Source organism: Carcharhinus amblyrhynchos, chromosome 13 (genome assembly GCF_965287045.1).
Source record: "Carcharhinus amblyrhynchos chromosome 13, sCarAmb.v2.hapA, whole genome shotgun sequence".
In the NCBI taxonomy this organism is placed as follows: Eukaryota; Metazoa; Chordata; class Chondrichthyes; order Carcharhiniformes; family Carcharhinidae; genus Carcharhinus; species Carcharhinus amblyrhynchos.
In genome coordinates this window covers 41891851-41912084 of record NC_137336.1, presented here as the reverse complement: position 1 = coordinate 41912084, position 20234 = coordinate 41891851, and the positions used below count along the sequence as shown (strand labels likewise).

Sequence of the window (20234 nt, the reverse complement as noted above, 5' to 3'; positions counted from 1 at the left end):
TCCAGAATCGGCATGAAACAGACATTCTCTACAAAAGTCCGATTTGGGTGCTCCAGCTACTGAGGAGATAAGTGCTGAGTGATCGACAGCTCTCTGCTTGAGATCAGTGGGGTGGGGGGGAGGGAGGGGTGAAGGGGCGGGGGAAGATCCGCTGCCACTCTGCCTGTAAACAGTGAGGAGGAAGAGAGGGAGGGTCCGCTGCCACTCTGCCTGTGGTTAGTGGGGTTGTAGGACCCCATGATCGGGTGGCAGGGGTCTGGGGGGATGAGGGGGTCAGTAACGTTGTGGGGATGGGGCAATGCCTGTGGGGGCCAAGGGAGGCATTATCCAGCCCGGGAGCAAGGAGCCGCATTTTAACTTTTTTCTTGTGCGTGTGCAGTTGGAGGTGCCAATTGTAGCTGCAGGATTTCGGATGCATTAAGCCCCGCCCACAGGTTTCTGCAGCACGATTTGGAATTGCTGATATTCTTTCAGGCAGAGTGCGTATGGGGGCGCCTGAGAACGGGTCTAAAAATTGGATCTGAAACACTCCCAGTTTCAAGTCCTCCCAGCACTTAGAATCAAAATGGTAAAATAGGGCCCATTGCGACTCAGTGCATAACACTGCTCAGATTTCTTCAATCTTTAATGTCAGGTGTTGACATTTATGACCCAATTACATGAGTCATTGGGTGCAAAGGAAATTCTGACCTATGTTTTAACAACTATAACATTTTTGTTCTGGTAATAATTTGCAGCCTGTTTTATTGCTAGTTTGAACATTATGTTTTATTTTATTTGAGTAATATGCATTTTCAAAGCTGCATTGCAACTAGCAAAAATTATGCCTGGAATAGTTGTGCTTCTGTGATTTTTCTAGCAATTTAACAAATTTATTTCAGAGACCCGCCATCTTACATCTTCTTTTCATCCTGCATATTAATCTTGTTTTACATTAAGTTAATTAACTATACTTTATGTAAAACAGCTAAACTGGATTGCATTGACTCTTAAATTATGCCTCTCAGAATATAATACTTGTTAAATGTGACTGTCTGTTGTGCATGAAAAATGCATATTCAGTAGCTGTGTTTAATTATTAAATGGAGGTGTGTTTTAATCATATTGTGTGTCCTCCCATCTATGTTTTTTTAATATATGAATAATTTGCGAATAATTTCAGTAAAGAAAAGGCAATTATTATTTTTGAATTATGGATAACACATAAAAAATGAAACTTGGAATAACAGAAATTGCTGGAATATTCAGCAGGTCAGGCAGCATCATAGAATCCCTAGAGCAGAAGAAGGCCATTCAGCCCATCGAGCCTGCACTGACAACAATCCCATGAAGGCACATTCCCATACACCACATATTTACCCTGCTAGTCCCCCTGTCACTAAGGGCCAATTTAGCATAGCCAATCAACCTAACCTGCAAATCTTTGGAGCTTGGGAGGAAACTGGAGCACTAGAAGGAAACCCATGCAGAACATTCAAACTCCACAGAGACGGTCACCCAAGACCGGAATTGAACCCGGGTCTCTGATGCTGTGAGGCAGCAGTGCAAATCACTGTGGGGACAGAAGCAAGGTTAATGTTCCAGGGCTCAAGAAACATTATCAAACATTGAAACATTGGCCTAGATTCTGTCAGGCCATTGGTCAGATAACCCACTGGGAAACTTTATCAGTTTCTGTAGGGGAGGCCTAACGGAATCAAATTTCTTTCAGGCATTTAAATGGCCACCACTGAGTTTTCCCTGAGATTGAGGTCCCTGGCAACTAATTCACGCCATCAAGAACTGCCATCCAATCCAAGGCTCGAAGCTCCTTAAAACACCAATGCCATTAGGAAGTGGTGGCAGTTAATGTCATTGCACTCACAAGAGGTGACACTGGTCATCATGGGACATCAGACCAAAGGTAATGAGGGCACAATAGAGGGTCACAGGATGGAAGATCACAGGAGAAGGGTAGCAGCAGGATTAGAGGTAAGGGCAGAAGCAACACCCCACTCCTTGATGCCAAATCCATTGATCAGGCAGAGTGTACCTGACAGGGTTTGCTGAGTGGTCTTCGGAAGGTGTGAAATGCAGTGCAGCCCCTGCTTAATCCCAGAGTGGTCACTAAATTGCAGTGGGCTCAGAGTTAATGGGTGTCATTTGGCTCATTAATGAACCTAATTGACATCCCATCACTGGCAGTGGGGAATCTGTATCATCCCTTCTCCTCCCCAGTATAACTGGAGCAGGTTTCTACAATCCCACTGCAAGATTGGCATGGATCTCCATCTATAATTAAGTGGGCTCTGCCATCCTGTTTCCACTGCAATAAACTCTAATATAGTCAGCCCATTAACTCTGTTTCCTTATTCACAAATGTTGCCTGACCTGCTGAGTGTTTCCAGCATTTTCCATTTTTATTTCAGATTTTCAATATCGACAATATTTTTTCACTTGAAACTTGTAATGTTTGTTCTTAGACCAATGTAGGGCCGTTAACTTTGGTGTCCTGATCAATATCTTGTCCTCCAGCCAACATCACAGAAGCAGGTTCTCCCTGATCGTTGGTTTAAATGGGAGCTTGCTGAGCATGGGTTGACTGCCTTGTTTCCTGCATTGTGACAGTGATTGCATTGTCAATGAGTGCAGTGTCAGCCCTGGCTCAGACGGGAACACAATTACTCGGTTCCAGGTTTAAGTTGCACTCTCAGCTTGAACATCATGATCAAGGCTGACCCTCTGGTGCACTACTCAGAAGGCACTGCACCATTGGAGGTGTTGTCTTTCAGATGAGATGTTAATCTGAGGCCCCTTCCACCTGCTCACAAGGATGTAAAAGATCTCATTAGCAATATTCTGAAGAAGAATAGGGAAGTTGAGCTGGTCAATATTTATCCCTCAATCAACATCACCAAAAGAGATTATCAGGTCATTATCACATTGTCCTTTTTGATAATTTGCTGAATGCAAGTTAGCTGCTGTGTTTCCTACATTACAACAATTATAACACTTCAGAAAGAACTTCATTGGCTGTAAAGAGACATCTGGTGGTTGTCAAAAGTGTGATGTAAATGCAGTCTTTTCTTTCAACAGTACTTCATTGACTGTAAAGCACTTTTGGATGTCCTGTGGTCAATAGGGGCACTGTGGGTAGCTGGTGCAAGACACATGATGGGGCTAGGAATTGGTAGTGGAGGAAGCCCAGCTTCTGAATTGCAGGCAGGCCAGCTTCATCCCTAAATTATACAGGGCTGTAGCAGTCAGATATGGATCATTATTAAAATACAGCTCACTAATGACAATGACACTCGTAGCTTTGTTTAAGTGTGGCACAGTACACAGTGGTTAGCACTGCTGCCTCAGTGTCAGGGACCTGGGTTTGATTCCCAGCTGTCTGTGTGGCATTTGCACATTCTCTCTGTGTCTGCATGGGTTTCCTCCAGTTTCCTCCTACAGTCCAAAAGATGTGCCGATTAGGTGCATTGGCCACGCTAAATTCTCCCTCAGTGTACCAGAACAGGCGTCAGAGTGTGGCGACTAGGGGATTTTCACAGTAACTTCATTGTGGTGTTAATGTAAGCATTCTTGTGACAATAATAAATAAAACTAAGCAAGAGTGCAGGTGACAGCAACACTGAGGAGAGGGGGTGAGGGAACTAAGGTCATGTTAGTTTTCATGCTACCCAACTGTGCAACACCAGTGTTTGTGGTATCACTATCGCCAGTACACCATCAGTTTTGTGGGCCCACCATATCTGAGAGATGCTCGTCTCTTGATATGGCACTCATGTATCACAACTTTGGTACATCACCACTTTGATACACCACATATTCCTGCGTAATGGAGAAACTATTTGGCACAGCACTCTGACATAACACATCCTCTCCTACAATACTATTCTGAATCATACACGTTAGTCATGCTCACTGTTACATATCTATCATGCTGTGATAGTACTCACATTGCTGATCGTAGGCAACTGAAAAGTCCTGGCATCAAGGAGTACCAGAATTCATAATTTTCTTGTGTGAATTAATGGGTTCTTTGGCTGTAGGAAGTGGATTTAAAACTTAACAAAAGTAGAGCTGGAGTTTGCATGTTTTGCCACATTCCAGACAAATCATCATTACGCCCAAGGCTTGGGACTGCTGTGTCCCATTCGAACATACATAACTGTACTCAGAGTCAATAATAATTAAGAATTAGCTGGTCAAGCCCATCAGGAGTGATTGAACAGGTAGGGCTCTTTGCTCTAGAAAAGAGTAGGCTGAAGTACATAATACAATATTTAAGCTTGTGAAGCAGTTTGACAGGGTACATGTTGAGAAGTTGTTTCCACTTGTGGTTGAGATCAAAACTAAGGGCCATAATTTATTAGTGACTAAGAGATAGTCACTAATAAATCATACAGAATGTAGGAGAAATGTATTTACTCAGCGAGTGGCTAGAATGTGGAGATTGTCACCACATGGAATAATTGAGACAAATAGATTTGATGAATTTAAGGGGAAGCTAGAAAAACTCACAAAGGTGAAAGGTATAAAAGATTATCTTGCTCTGGATAGATGGAGAAGGATGGGAGGAGGCTTGTGTGGAGCACAGATCAATTGAGGGTGGTAAGGGACTACCAATTGTCCAAAACCTGAACTCAGCAGGGCCATTTGAACTCAATGTTCTTAAGCGCATGAAGTTAAGTTGAAATGTCAGGCTATTTAAATCCCTACCCTTTAAAACTTGAAAACAAAACTGACTACTTGTGCCAGTGAGAAGAAAATAAATATCCGTCGAATTTGGAGGAAGTGTCTTCAAAGGGCCCAAGGGCTAATGGATGATTCCCCTCAACCTTGACTGGCATCAAATCACGCAGTTAAAGCTACAAAGTATCTGCATGGCTTGGGTCTCTGTTGTGGACGGAATATTAACGGTGGTGGGAAAAGATTTAAATGGCCATTAATGGACCACTTAAGAATCTTCATAGTCTCAAGGGTGAGCTTGAGGGTCTGACACCTTCCCCGTGCCCCATTGACATGTAAAATCCAGCAGGCAGATCACTTGCTGGATTTTACATGTCACCACCCCCATCTACAAACCCACTGATAGAGAAATCTAGTCCCTTGTGTTTACATTAAATCTGGTTTCCTTTTCCTGAAAGTTGAGTAATAGATTCAGGTCTTCCAAAATCTGACAGAATCAAGCATCAAAAACAACTTTGCAGAAATACGTCCATTGTCATTTTACTGAAGGCACATGAAGACCAAAAGGTTTGTGCAGTGAAAGCACAAAGGGGAGAACATCGCTTTGCAGTTCACTGCATCAAAATAGCATTATTTGTTGCATCTTACACTCACCTTTTCAGAGTTTAAAAAAATTGTGATATAATCATAGCCTATTTTGTAAACAGCTAGACTGGTATACCTGCACCAGATATCTCACAACACCAGGTTAAAGTCCAACAGGTTTATTTGGAATCACGAGCTTTGGAGTGCTGCTCCTTCATCAGGTGAGTGGACACTAGGTTCCATAAACACGGCATATATAGACAGAGACACAGTCACAAGATAATGGTTGGAATGTGAGTCTTTACAGGTAATCAAGTCTTTACAGATACAGACAGTGCAAGTGGAGAGAGGGATTATCGCAGGTTAAAGAGGTGTGAATTGTCTCAAGCCAGGACAGTTAGCAGGATTTTGCAAGCCCAGGCCAAAAGGTAGGGGTTAAATGTAGTGTGACATGAACGCAAGATCCTGGTTGAGACCATCATCACGTGTGCGGAACTTGGCTATCAGTTTCTGCTCGGTGATTCTGTGTTGTCGTGTGTCTTGAAGGCCACCTTGGAGTAAACGGCCGCCTTGAAAAGACTCACATTCCAACCATTATCTTACAATTGTGTCTTTGTCTATATATGCTGTATTTGTGAAACCTACCTCTGCACTCGCCTGATGATGGAGCAGTGCTCTGAAAGCTTGTGATTTCAAATAATCCTGCTGTACTTTAAGCTGGTGTTGTGAGACTTCTTACTATGCCCAGCCCAGTCCAACACCGGCATCTCCATACCAGATGGACTGCAGTGGTTCACGCTACCTTCCCAAAGATCAATTAGGAACAGACAACAAATCCTGGCCTTGCCAATGATATTCATGCTCCATGAAAACAATTGAGTTGGTATAGTACTAGAAGTGCTTTATGAAACCGTGTTCTACTTAAACTACATCAGTCTTAAAACAGCCATCCAAACAACCGTGATGGAGATTGAACAATTTGAAATGGGGATATTTTCCGATTCATCCAAATTCCTAACGCAGCAAGGTTATAATATTGATCAACAATAAAACCAATGCTAAAGTTTGACCTATTACTCATACCAGTGGATATAAACGCTTCACTGCTCGATCTTGTACTATATTGGACAGAAAATGTCGAGCTCCATGAAAAAAGTTGATGGAAAATAATTCTACAGTATCAATCCTTTCTCCCCTTTTTCTGTTTGTTGACTTTATAAAAATTCTGTTGACAGTTTCCATTACCCAAGATTTTAAAAAATCTATGAAAAAATTGCGAGTGCATTTGTTAAACGATGTGGGAAGACAATGGTTTAAATTTCTGATTTTTATTCAGATATTATTCAGCAGACTAATACAAGTCCACCGATTATTATTATTGAATCTGGAGCATTGTTACAGCTCAATATTTGGACAGAATTTCTGAAAGGAGGAGTATATGATTTCATATGTTACTAAATACCATGCCTAACAAGATTCCTCCCTTCCTCTAACATTAAATAATGAAGTGACATTTGCAATTTTATTAACCAACTGGATAAATTTTGAATCGAGAGAGCTTTATGACTAAATCATGACTAAATCATTTGCAATTTTGCAACATGTGTATTTTTCCTTAATCCTTCAAGGTGGAGGATATCACATCCTACAGATTTGTCTTAAGTTCCGTTATTTTCTTTATTATCATATTGTTAATCATAAAATAGTATCCTTACATTGCAGAAGGAGGCTACTTGGCCCCTTGAATCTACACTGACTCTCTGACAGAGCATGTTGCCCTATCCCATTCTCTGCCCTATTCCTGTAACCCAATATATTTATTATCTCCCTAACCTATACATCTTTGAACACTAAGGGACAATTTAGCATGGCCAATTCACCTAACCCCCACATCTTTGGACTGTGGATGGAAATCAGAGCGCTAGTAGGAAACTCACGCAGACACAGGGAGAACATGAAAACTCCACACAGACACTTACCTAAAGCTGGAATCGAACCCGGGTCCCTGAAGTTTTTCTCCTTGACTTATTTTTAGGTTCCTTTGTACCACAAGTACTCATTTAACAAGTCTACCATTTCCTTATTGTCCATTATTATCTCTCCTACGTTAACCTTAAATTAGATCGTATTTTACACTCTTTGCAATTTTTTTTGCAAATTTTCTTTTTGCACCCCATTACTTTCCTTATATCCTTTTGTTGCTATTTACAACTCTGTCTGCCTGCTGGACTTCCACTTTTCCCTGCATTTGCAAATGCCTTTTCTTTCAGCTTACCAGTAATTAGCAATCAATGGTTGATTTATTTAAAGGTTGAAATTGAAGACAAATGTCAAATGATCCCATTACATTACAGTGCCACGATTCACATTACATTGGTGAGCTATTAAGCAAATGTGATAGCAATGCAACTCTTGGGGAAGCTGCATACTTTATTAGCTAGTGTTCTGGGCTCTGCTAAAAGCAGTAGTGCTATTTCTTCAGCAATCGGGGGAAGGGCTATGGCCAGAACTATATATTATCATTCACAAATGCAACACTTAGACAACTCTATTTACACAGTTAATATAAAAGCAAAATATGTGAATGCTGGAAATCCAAAATTGAAGCAGAAAATGCTGGAAAAACTCAGCAGGCCTGGCAACGTCTGTGGAAGTGTTCATGTTTTGAATTCCACTTGATTCTATTCCTAAAGACGTCATGTAGACTCAAATATTAACTTTTTCCACTCTATACAGATGCTAGCATGCCTGGTGAGTTTTTCCAGCATGTTCTGTTTCTATTGCATATACATAGTTCCTTGATCATTATGATTGGTACTGTAGAATTATTTTCCATACCCTTGTAAACAGTGAAGTCTCAATAGCACCAAAGGCTCCAATGAAGAACTGCTTCTACGTCAGACAACACAATTATTCTAGCAAAGTTGAAGATAAAAACTGCATTTAACTTCCAGACAACTAATTGTTTCCATAGCCTCGGAGCTGACATGATAGTCAAGGCACTGTATACTCTACAAATAACGACATCTTGTTCCTGTGATTCAATAAGCAACAGCTTTCTGTGGTAGTCAAAATAGAATCATAGAATCCCTACAGTGCAGAAGGAGGCCATCTGGCCTATCGAGTCATCACTGACCACAATCCCACCCAGGCCCTATCCCCATAATCCAATGCATTTACCCTAGCTAGTTCCCTGACACTAAGGAGCAATTTAGCATGGCCAATCCATCTAACCGCACATCTTTGGATTGCGGGGGAAACTGGAACCCCAGAGGAAATCCATGCAGACATGGGGAGAATGTGCAAGCTCCACACAGACAGTGACCCAAGATGGAAATCAAACTCGGGTCCTTGACGCTGTGAGGCAGCAGTGCCAACCACTGTGCCACCATAATGTTCCTAAGGCCCTCAGTGCAGTAGAATATAAAATATTATCAATGTCTGTTGCTGATTCATCCTGACTCCTGTCATGAATAATTTGTTCTGCCTCAGCCTTTTCTCTGTATGAGGTTTGAAACTGACGCAAGTTGTAAGGATGGTCAAGTAAAAGACTGTGAAGCTTGGTTGGCAATCCAGATTGTAAACTACACTTCTCGATCCAAAAATCTAGTATAAACAGACATGTCGTTCTGCTCACAGCACAACCATGTTAAGTACACTTCAGATACCCACTGTTGTATAGCATTCAGGAGATATGTCAGACTTCCTAACAGAACTCTAAAGTGTTGCTAATTATTGTGGAGCTTTGCTACCTATTCCGAAGGATGGATTTGTGTTTAAAGACAACGAATGCATAACTTCCATATCGTAGCTTGATGGATATGGGAAGAGATAGGACCAGCTCCATAAAATGAGGCATTATCTGACCAACATTTAATTTAAAAAGGATATCAGAAATATATTTTATGAGTTTTTTATTTCAATTCTGAGTTTCTAGAATGCTGTTAATATAATAATTTATTTTATCTGAATTCATTCTAGGCCCATTAATTTAATTGGGATATTTGAAAACCTCCCGAACTGCCAAGAGGCAAAAAGAATGAAATGTTGCCTGTTTACATGTTGTAATAGAATGGCAGAATCAGCCTGAGGGACTGAATGGTCTATTCCTGTCCCTATATTCTGGCTGCTCTTTTTAATGATGTTCATGTCAGTGGTTCAGAAGTTCTTACGTAGATACACTAAATTTGGTAAAAATTGATCAGATCTCCCGTCACCACAAAATATACAGTTGAGTACTGGAAAAAAAATTCTTAGCATGTCAGTAGCTAATTGTTCCTGACAATACATGACACTAAATTCTGCTCAGACGGATGGATGTTAACATAGCAACAGTAACATAGAAGCCATTTAAGGCAGGAGAAGCCATTTTGGCAATCTAACCACCTTTACACCCTACTTCATTCACTTGTTTCTAAAAAGGAACAAAGAACAAAGAAAATTACAGCACAGAACAGGCCCTTCAGCCCTTCAAGCCTGCACCGACCATGCTGCCCAACTGAATTAAAACCTCCTACTCTTGCGGGGACCATATTCCTCCATTCCCATCCTATTCATGTATTTGTCAACACACCCCTTAAAAGTCGCTATTGTATCTGCTTCCACTACTGCCCCAGGTAGCGAGTTCCAGGAACCCACCACCCCCTGTGTAAAAAACTTGCCTCATACATCTACTTTAAATCTTGCCCCTCACACCTTAATCCTATACCCCCTAGTAATTGACACTTCCACCCTGGGAAAAAGCTTCTGACAATTAACTCTGTCCATGCCCCTCATAATCTTGTAGACTTCTATCAGGTCGCCTTTCAACCTCTGTCATTCCAGTGAGAACAAACCAAGTTTCTCCACCTCTCCTCATAGCTAATGCCCTCCACACGAGGCAACACCCTGATAAATATTTTTTGTACACTCTCCAAAGCCTCCACATCCTTCTGGTAGTATGGCACCAAGATTGAACACTATACTCCAAGTGTGGCCTAAATAAGTTTCTATAAAGCTGCAACATGATTTGCCAATTTTTAAACTCAATGCCCCAGCCAATGAAGACAAGCATGCGTTAGCCTTCTTGACTACCTTCTCCACCTGCATTGCCACTTTCAGTGGCCTGTGCACCTGTACACCCAGATCCCTCTGCCGATCAATATTCTTAAGGGTTCTGCCATTTACTGCATATTTCCTATCTGTACTTGACCTTCCAAAATGCATTCCTCACATTTGTCCATATTAAATTCCATCTGCGATCTCTCCACCCAAGTCTCCAACCGATCAATATCCTACTGTATCTTCTGATGGTCCTCATCGTTATCCGCAAATTCACCAACCTTTGTGTCATCTGCAAACTTACTAATCAAACCAGTTACATTTTCTTCCAAATCATTTATATATATATTACAAAGAGCAAAGATCCCAGCACTGATCCCTAAAGAACGCCACTTATCACAGACCTCCATTCTGAAATGCACCCTTCCACTGCTACCCTCTGTCTTCTATGGTGTGGAGATGCTAGCGTTGGACTGGGATAGGCACAGTAAGAAGTCTCTCAACACCAGATTAAAGTCCAACAGGTTTATTTGGTAGCACTAGTCACTTGTGTTTGTGCTAGTAAATAAACCTGTTGGACTTTAATCCGGTGTTCTGAGATTTCTTACTGTACTATGACCGAGCCAGTTATGTATCCATCAGCTCACCTCTGATCCCATGCAACTTCACCTTCTGCACCAGTCTGCCATGAGGGACCTTTTCAAAGGCTTTACTGAAATCCGTGTAGACAATATCCACTGCCCTACATTCATCAATCATGTTCGTCACTTCCTTGAAAAAAATCAAGTTAGTGAGACACAACCTCCCCTTCACAAAAGCATGTTGCCTCTCGTGAATATGTCCACTTATTTTCAAATGGGAGTAAATCCTGTCTCAAAGAATCCTCTCCAATAATTTCCCTACCACTGATGTAAGGCTCACCAGTCTGTAATTACCTGGATTATTCTTGCTACCCTTCTGAAACAAAGGAACAACATTGGCTATTCTCCCCTGTAGGCAGTGGGGATACAAAGATTTGTCTCAAGGCCCCAACAATTTCCTCCCTTGCCTCTCTCAGTAGTCTGGAATATATCCCATCAGGCCCTGGGGACTTGTCTACCTTAATGTTTCTCAAGAACCCCAATATCCCCTCCTTTTTGATCTCAACATGACTGAAACTATCTATACACCCTTTCCTGGATGTATCAGCCACCAAGTCCTTCTCTTTGGTGAATATTGATGCAAAGTACTCATTTAATACCTCGCCCATTTCCTCTGGCTCCACACATAGATTCCCTCCCCTGTCCTTGAGTGGGCTAACCCTCTCCCTGGCTACCCTCTTGCTCTTTATATATGTATAAAAAGCCTTGGGATTTTCCTTAATCCTGCTGGATTAATCCCTTAATCTCTTAACCCTTAATCACTCTCATTTGTTGTAAAGAGTCTCTCATTTCAGACACAACTTTCTCACCAAACATTCCATTATTTAAACTGGTTAAATGACTTCCTAACAATTTGAGAAGTATGAAGGAACCTTATTACAGTGACACATGACTGACATTCCTGAAGTCATGTGTTTCAATATTATGGGCAGTGGGATTTTTCAGTCCCACTGAAGTCAATGGAGTTTTGAATGGCTTGCTACATTTTCCAGCCCTGCTCCCACTGCGTTAGAGCTGCAAACTTCCATCTATATGTTCCATTTCATATATGCCACTTAATTTACAGATTTTGAATGAGGGCACCAAATCTACTTTTGTCCAGATAAAATGTCATCTTGGGTCACTTAGTTTTATTCCACTTGATCAAAGCTATTCCATAAAAACTGCTTCTTTAAAAGTCTTGGGCTGGAATGTTACAGCAGGATTTTCCCTTCCTGCTTCAGTGAATGGAGATTTAACTGGGCGCTGCTGCGGGAGCATTATGTGAATGACAGGTAATGTTGCATCCTTATTATTTCCTGTACGATTTTCTAATAAACTGGCAAGGCTTGTGCACTCCATGTTGTTCTTTAATTATAACAATGCACACTTTAACTGAACTTTAATTTTTAAAAAAATCATTAATTCTACTTTCTTTTAGGTCCCTTTTTTCACTATTTCCTCAGTACATTCAGTATCTAGCAGCTATTAGAAAGTATGAACCCATCCCATCTCCGGAAAACCTAACCAAGACTGTGAACCCACATTGTAAATAATCAGGCCCAAAACATTACATCTTGTTACTCTGTGGTATAACATATTTAATACCACTGCATTGTGCAGCAGACAATTCTTCGAGTTAATAATTTGAAGGAGACTCAACATTTTTCTATAAATTTAAAACTCACCAAGACCTATCCTTAGATGGAAAATAAGATTTTATGAATAAGGATTTTAGGAAGAAATTGATAGAATTATTTAGAGGTTATTTCGAACAACACCCAGAAATGGGCAACGAGATTAACCCACGTTGGTTCATTGCATTGCTGGAGCATGTTAAATCATGCTTTAAAAAGATAGCTGCAGTCAGCCAGCTCAAACGTGTGCTGTACGTTGGCTTCATGCATCAGCGTGATTGGCCAGCGATATTTCAAAGCAGCCTGCATGTCTTTTAATGAATGTGCACGGTGATTGCAAGAAGTGATGTGATTTTTTTCAATAGTGAATGTGGGCTGTAATGCTTTGAGGAATGGCTGAACATGGCAGAGAGTGGGACCAAGGTTTTTGGATAGTATACTGGTGGCCTTACTATAGGAGGTGGAAAAGAGGAGAAACATCTTTGTGAGATAGGAGGTCCACCAGCCATATGGTCAGGAGGAAGTGGGGAGAATTAGTGGCAGACATTTAATGCCAGGAGTGTTGCCCCAAGAACATGGGTGCATTGCAAAAAAGATGTTTAACAATCTCAAATATGCTGTTAAGTGAATGAATTCATCGTCAAATAGCATATCCTACCAACTCCACCACTAGCCTCATTCAATTCTCCACACTCTCATCACCCACCTCTTAAAATCTCAGTCTCAATACTCCTCAAACACAACACCTTTGTGAGATCACATCCACAACACACAGCTCTGACACACTGGCAGTATTCAACAATCACATCACATCAATCTATTGCAGGAAGCTCAATGACACACGTCCCTCTTTCTTCTGGAGAAAGCAGTTTATAATGTGAGGCAGCAGGAAAGAAGCAAAAGAGGACAAGTGTGTACCTGTAAAGGAAACTGGTGGCTATCTGGGAAAGAGGCTGTAATGACTACTACAGCTGGACAGGACTGATAATGAGGGTAGCTGCATACTCAATCTCCCTTTTGTTCCACCACCCCCTGATCAGATAACATTTTCTGAATTACAAGTTTCAGATGATGTAGGCATGCAATTTGTATTTTCTCCTCTTTCCCCAACACAACTCAGCCCATGTTTTTTATAGATACCAAGAACTGGAACCATCCCAGTCAGAGGAAGAAGAAGATGGATACAGTGAAGATGGCGAGATACTGTCTCCTAATTTTACACTTATAACCACCAGATACTGATACTATATGTAATTTAGAACCAACATAGAGTAGGGATCTGCAGATGGTTTGACACCAAGGTTAAATCATTCAGCGCGAGGACAGGGGAAAGGATAATGAGGATGCAAGACCACTGCTAGTTCACTGCAGACGATGATGGCTTTGTTGGGTCTGGCTACGAAGAAGGTTAATGAGTATGTAAAATCAATTTTTTGTTGCCAGCACTCAATGTCAAGAAGAATGGAAGAGTTCAGTACAAACTTGACACAAGGTTGAGCAAAACATGAAGTCGCCCCTCCCAACATGAATGAGTGGTCACTTCCAGCAGCATTGTGGAATTCATTATGATGCAGAGTCTGATGGCAGATGTCAAAGATTGCATTGCCACACAAATAGGTTCCAGTACAGTACAAACAACTAACGTCAATCATCTGAATGCTTCACTGGAAGGTCAGAATGTTGCCTTGCGAGCTGAGACTGCTGCCATTGTGACTTTGGTTACCTTTATCGAAGGGGCTTTCAGGACGTCACTGCAGTCCATCAATCTGTCTGCCAATAAATCAGTATCATTGATGAGGCAGCTCCTCAGAATAGTGGCAGTGGCTTGATGGAGCACAAACCTGTTATCCATTTGTGTTTCTATTGCAGTCAATCTGCCAATGCCCTCGCTGTTCCCCATCAGCCAGCCAGACCTGACTGCTGCAGGCCAGACTGAGATAGTACAGCTAGAATTTGGGTCCTACTGGTACAGAGCAGCTTGAGGTCACTGTCTAACGTCATCTGCAGTCTTCTCTATTGAAGCCTTAGCAATAATCTAGCATCTATCTTGCAGCCATTGGGGAAACAAACATTTTCCACGAGTACTACGGCAAAGGATATACAGCACCTGAACACTATTCAAACTTTAGTCAACTATAACAATATTCCAAAAACAAGTACAATTGCATCAACAACCAGGGTGAGTACACTAAGAAATAATCCAGCAATGAATCTTTAGGTGGCTCATGATCCCTTTAAATAGCACAAGTTTGAAAGAAGTGGCAGGGAGGTGGGGTAGAGAGCCTTCAGTCCATTTTAAGTCATGCTCTGCTGTGCCAGGTTAAGGCAGGGATTTGGTTGTTCTGGGTATTGGTCAGAATGTGAAGTTTGGAAATGGCAGTGATGGTGTCAAATTAGTGTTAAACACTGATAAACATCTAAGTTACATGCTCTCCATGCTGCGAATAGTCATTTGATGTGCATGCACAAACCTGTTTTACTAGGATGGAATTCTGTCCATTTCCCATTAAAGGTCAGTTCATCTTTCTCAGACCCAACTTTGACTGTTAGATGACCACAGTGTGCCTTAAAAAGTGGTTCTACACAGCCAAATTTAGACCCATTGAATTTTTATGCAAATTCTTGCTATATTGGAAATTATTAGGAAGAGTATACCTCAAATCCTGAGGCATTTAAAACAACTCATTAATATTAAAATCTAAGTAAAATTAAGATCTTCAGTATTGTGTACTCATTATATGCTGGGTGTTTATATAGTTTTTTTTAAAACATGCTTACAAAGTGAGTTAAATCAGAATGGTTTGCTGTATGATTACAGCAGCAGAGGATGAGGTGGACAATTTGATAAAGGCTCACCTTTAGTTCAGATGGGAAATCTTCCTTTTTCACCAGACCGGTGGCAGCTGCAATGCTCCCAGCTCCATCCACTGTCTTCTGAGCCACAGCTGAGACTCCAGTGATAACTGCGCCACCCACCAACGAGGCCTGCTCCTTTGTCTTCTCAGCGACTAAAAAGCAAGCATCAGTATACTTTGATTCCTATTCAAAGGAGACTTTACTTATTTCAATTCCTTCTTTTCAATGCCACTTTTCAAGAGAATTTAAAATTAAATGCTTAAATTGAATCAATACGTTTTGTGGGATTTAATTGAAATAATCCTCTAACCATTTCTTGAATGCAAGCCTGGATTCACTGTGAGGTGTTTGATTTTAATGTAAGTTAGAATTAATGTATGAATGCAGGAATATTTTAAACAAATTGTCTGACCTCCTATTGTGAAGTGCTATCATTTTTAACTGGAAAGTTCTACCCTTGAACTCCATGCAGTGCGAATACACAAAGATAGGGTTGTGATTGTGCATATCTGTATCAATTTCAGAATTACATGGTCCACAGCTTGAACAGTCTAACGTGGTCAATATGACATCTTTCAACTATGTCCCATAATTATCCAAAAATATCATGACCTCTTCCTTCCAAAAAAACCCCACATACTACTTAATCAAACAATTTTGTTTTCCTTTCCCTTTTCTTTCAGTCACTCTGACCACAAATAACTGCACCCTGGTCAAGCAGCAGACATGAGATATAGAACACATTGTAGCATTCTGTTTATTTTTAATTGCGCATGACAGAAAACTCATATCCCTTTAGAGATAGAGCTTGGTGCACCATTCAGGATATTTTTATTTGCTACATTTGAAACATTATGTCAATGCAATTTCTGCATAGTCTTTTTAAATTGCAGTCATACTGTTACTTTTATGATTCTATGCAGCAAAGTCATGGAGTCAATTTTAATTCTGTCGTGCATGAAAGTAGGAGAAATAAAATTCCATGTGACAAAAGGCACCACTTCTCAATTTGCAGGAGGCATTATAACTCTGGACTCGGGGCATACAGAAATATTCAGCCTAAAATTGCAACTCAGCCATGAAGCATCCTGAAAACATTTTTTCATTATTATCAACAATTTGTTACTGAGTTTATATTTCCAGTTGCTTTTGGTGTGATTGGCAATTATGGACATCATTGTAATGTTTGTAGGTCTGTACCCTGAATTGGCCGGATTACCATGTTAGCAGCATCCTTCCCCACCACATAAGTACCTGGAGTCATAAAGATTTGCAACATGGAAACAGGCTTTTCGGCCTTACTTATCCATGCTGCCCTTTTTTTAAACCCCAAAGCTTGTCCAAATTGCCCGCATTTGGCCCATATCCCTCTTACCCATGTAACTGCCTACATGCTTTTTAAAAGACAAAAAGACAAAATTGTACCCGCCTCTACTACAGCCTTTGGCAGCTTGTTCCAGACACTCACCACCCTCTGTGTGAAACAATTGCCCCTCTGGACACTTTTGTATCTCGCCCCTCTCATCTTAAACCTATGCCCTCTAGTTCTAGACTCCCCTGCCTTTGGGAAAAGATATTGACTATCTAGCTGATCTATGTCCCTCATTATTTTATGGACCTCTATAAGATCACCCCTGAGCCCTCGATGCTCCAGAGAAAAAAGTCCCAGTCTATCCAGCCTCTCCTTATAACTCACACCATCAAGTCCTGGTAGCATCCTAATAATTTTTTTCTGCACTCTTTCTAGTTTAATAATATCCTTTCTAATAATAAGGTGACCAGAAATGTACACAGTATTCCAAATGTGGCCTTACCAATGTTTCGTACAACTTGAACTAGATGGCCCAACTCCTGTATTCAATGTTCTGACCAATGAAACCAAGCATGCTGAATACCTTCTTCACCACTCTGTCCACCTGCGACTCCACTTTCAAGGAACAATGAACCTGTTCCCCTAGATCTCTTTGTTCTGTCACTCTCTCCAACACCCTACTATTAACTGACTAAGTCCTGCCCTGGTTCAATCTACCAAGATGCATCGTCTTGCAATTATCTCAATTAAACTCCATCTGCCACTCATCAGCCCACTGGCCCAATTGATCGAGATCTCATTGCAATCCAAGATAACTTTTCTCGCTGTCCACTATGCCACCAATTTTGATGTCATCTGCAAACTTACTAACCATGCCTCCGCCTCCTATATTCTCATCCAAATCATTAATATAAATGACAAATAACAGTGGGCCCAGCACTGATCACTGAAGGAATAACTTTTTTGTTTCTGTCTTCACGGAGGAGGACGTGAATAATTTGCCGGGTGTTAGCGATGGAAAGGTGGTAGGACTGGAGGGTCTTAATGACATTACTGTTACTAGAGAGGCGGTGCTCGACAGACTGGAGGGGCTGATTGTGGACAAGTCCCCAGGACCGGATGGAACGCATCCGAGGGTTCTGAAAGAAATGGCGGAGGTGATAGTGGATGCCTTGGTGGTTATTTTCCAGACGTCGCTGGATTCCGGGGAAGTGCCGGATGATTGGAAAACGGCTAATGTTACGCCGTTGTTTAAGAAGGGTGCCAGGCAAAAGGCGGGGAATTATAGGCCGGTTAGTTTAACGTCTGTGGTAGGTAAAATGTTAGAATCTGTCATTAAGGAGGAAATTGCGAGGCATCTTGAAGGGAATTGCTTGATAGAGCAGACGCAGCACGGTTTCATTAAAGGGAAGTTGTGTCTGACAAATTTACTGGAGTTCTATGAGGATGTGTCTAGGGCGGTGGATAGAGGAGAGCCGGTGGATGTGGTCTTTCTGGATTTTCAGAAGGCGTTTGACAAAGTACCTCACAAGAGGTTATTGCAGAAGGTCGAGGGACATGGAGTTGGGGGTAGGATGTTAGCGTGGATAGAGGATTGGTTGTCAAATAGGAGGCAGAGAGTGGGGGTCAACGGGTGCTATTCGGATTGGCGGATGGTGACTAGTGGAGTGCCCCAGGGGTCGGTGCTGGGGCCTCAGCTTTTTACCATTTATACAGATGATCTGGAGGAGGGAACCGAGTGTAGGTGTCAAAATTTGCTGATGACACCAAGATTGGGGAAACGGCAAATTGTGCGGAGGGTGTGGAGAGTCTGCAGAAGGATCTAGATAGGCTGGGCGAATGAGCCAGGAAATGGCAAATGGAATTTAAATGTTGGCAAGTGTGAGGTGGTCCACTTTGGTAGGAAGAATGGTAGGAAGACTATTACTTACGTGGCGAAAAAAAAAACTGCAGCAGGCGACGGTGCAGAGGGACCTCGGGGTCCTTGTGCATGAGTCGCAAAAACCCCAGCTTGCAGGTGCAGCAGGTGGTCAGGAAGGCTAATGGGATGCTGGCCTTCATAGCGAGGAGGATTGAATATAAAAGTAGGGAGGTCTTGCTGCAGCTGTATAGGGCATTGGTGAGGCCGCAGCTGGAGTACTGTGTGCAGTTTGGGCGCCGCACCTGCGCAAAGATATTTTGGCCTTGGAGGGAGTGCAGAGGAGGTTTACTAGGCTGATACCGGAGTTGAGGGATTGAGCTATGAGGAGAGGCTGATAAACTGGGCTTGTACTCGTTAGAGTTTAGAAGAATGAGGGGAGATCTCATTGAGACGTATAAGATGATGAATGGGATGGATAGGATAGAGGTGGAGAGACTCTTCCCGCTCAAAAAAGACAGTAGGACTGGGGGCACAGCCTCAAGATAAAAGGGGGGCGGTTTAGAACGGAGTTGAGGAGGAACTTCTTCACTCAAAGGGTGGTGAATCTCTGGAATTCCTCTGCCCGTTGAAGTGGTGGAGGCTGCCTCGCTAAGTATTTTTAAGACGCGGGTTTTTTTTTGATAAGGGAGGGGATTAAGGGTTATGGGGAGAGGGCAGGAAAGTGGAACTGAGCAGAGACAGATCAGCCAAGATCTTATTGAATGGCGGGGCAGGCTCGAAGGGCTAGATGGCCTACTCCTGCTCCTATTTCTTATGTTCTTATGTTCTTATGATCACACGGCTGGTCACAGGCCTCCAGTTTGAAAGACAACCGTCTAGAACCACCCTCTGGCTTCTGTCATCAAGCCAATTTTGCATCCATTTAGCTACCTCACCCTGGATCCTGTGACATTTAATCTTATGCGACAACTGCAGTACCTTGTCAAAGGTCTCAGCAAGTGCTTTAATGGAAATGTTAATATATAATTATCATACTACATCCATTTGAGCACACAATGGGCCTTATTTTACCATTACATTACCATTGCATTTTGGGTGCAAAAATCAGGTAAAGTCGGATGCGCAGATGACCACTTTACTGAGACCCGGAAATGGCCGCAATCTGATTTGCCTCCAAAACAGGTGCAACAGTGATTTAAATGTATTTGCATGCAATTAAAATGAATTAATGAACTGCTCACTCAACTTTATTAGCATTTTCCCCTTCACCACCGCATTCGCTGATCCAGAATCGCGCCAAAATAAACATGCTGAATTAAAGTCTGAATCAGGCGCTCCAGCTGCTGAAGAGGCGAGTTCAGTGCTTCCAATGGCTTTCTGACTCAGATCAGTGGTGGGAAGGAGGAGGGAGGTGGGTCAGATCATTTCCTGTTTAGGGGGGATGGGGTGAGGCCAGATCATTCTCTAATTGAAGGGGGAGGAGAGTGAGGCCAGATCATTCTTGGGGGCTGTGTGTGGAGGAGAGAAGCCAGATCATTCTCTTGGGGGGGGGGGGGGGGGTTGGAGTGAGGCCACATCATTGTCTGGTTGGGGGGGGGAGGGCTGATTGTTGTTTGGTGGGGGGGCAACCGTTACCTGTGTTGGGG

General features: G+C 42.0%; 1 protein-coding gene across 1 annotated transcript in view; it reads right to left on the bottom strand.

Annotated features, from left to right (window-relative positions):
- The window catches only part of sncb (synuclein, beta), an 82805-nt gene that overhangs the window by 59610 nt on the left and 2961 nt on the right, over nucleotides 1-20234 (bottom strand). The window contains exon 4 of the mRNA XM_080201572.1: nucleotides 15416-15567. Within this exon, the coding sequence (XP_080057698.1) occupies nucleotides 15416-15567 (152 nt within the window). The remainder of the gene's footprint in view (nucleotides 1-15415; nucleotides 15568-20234) is intronic.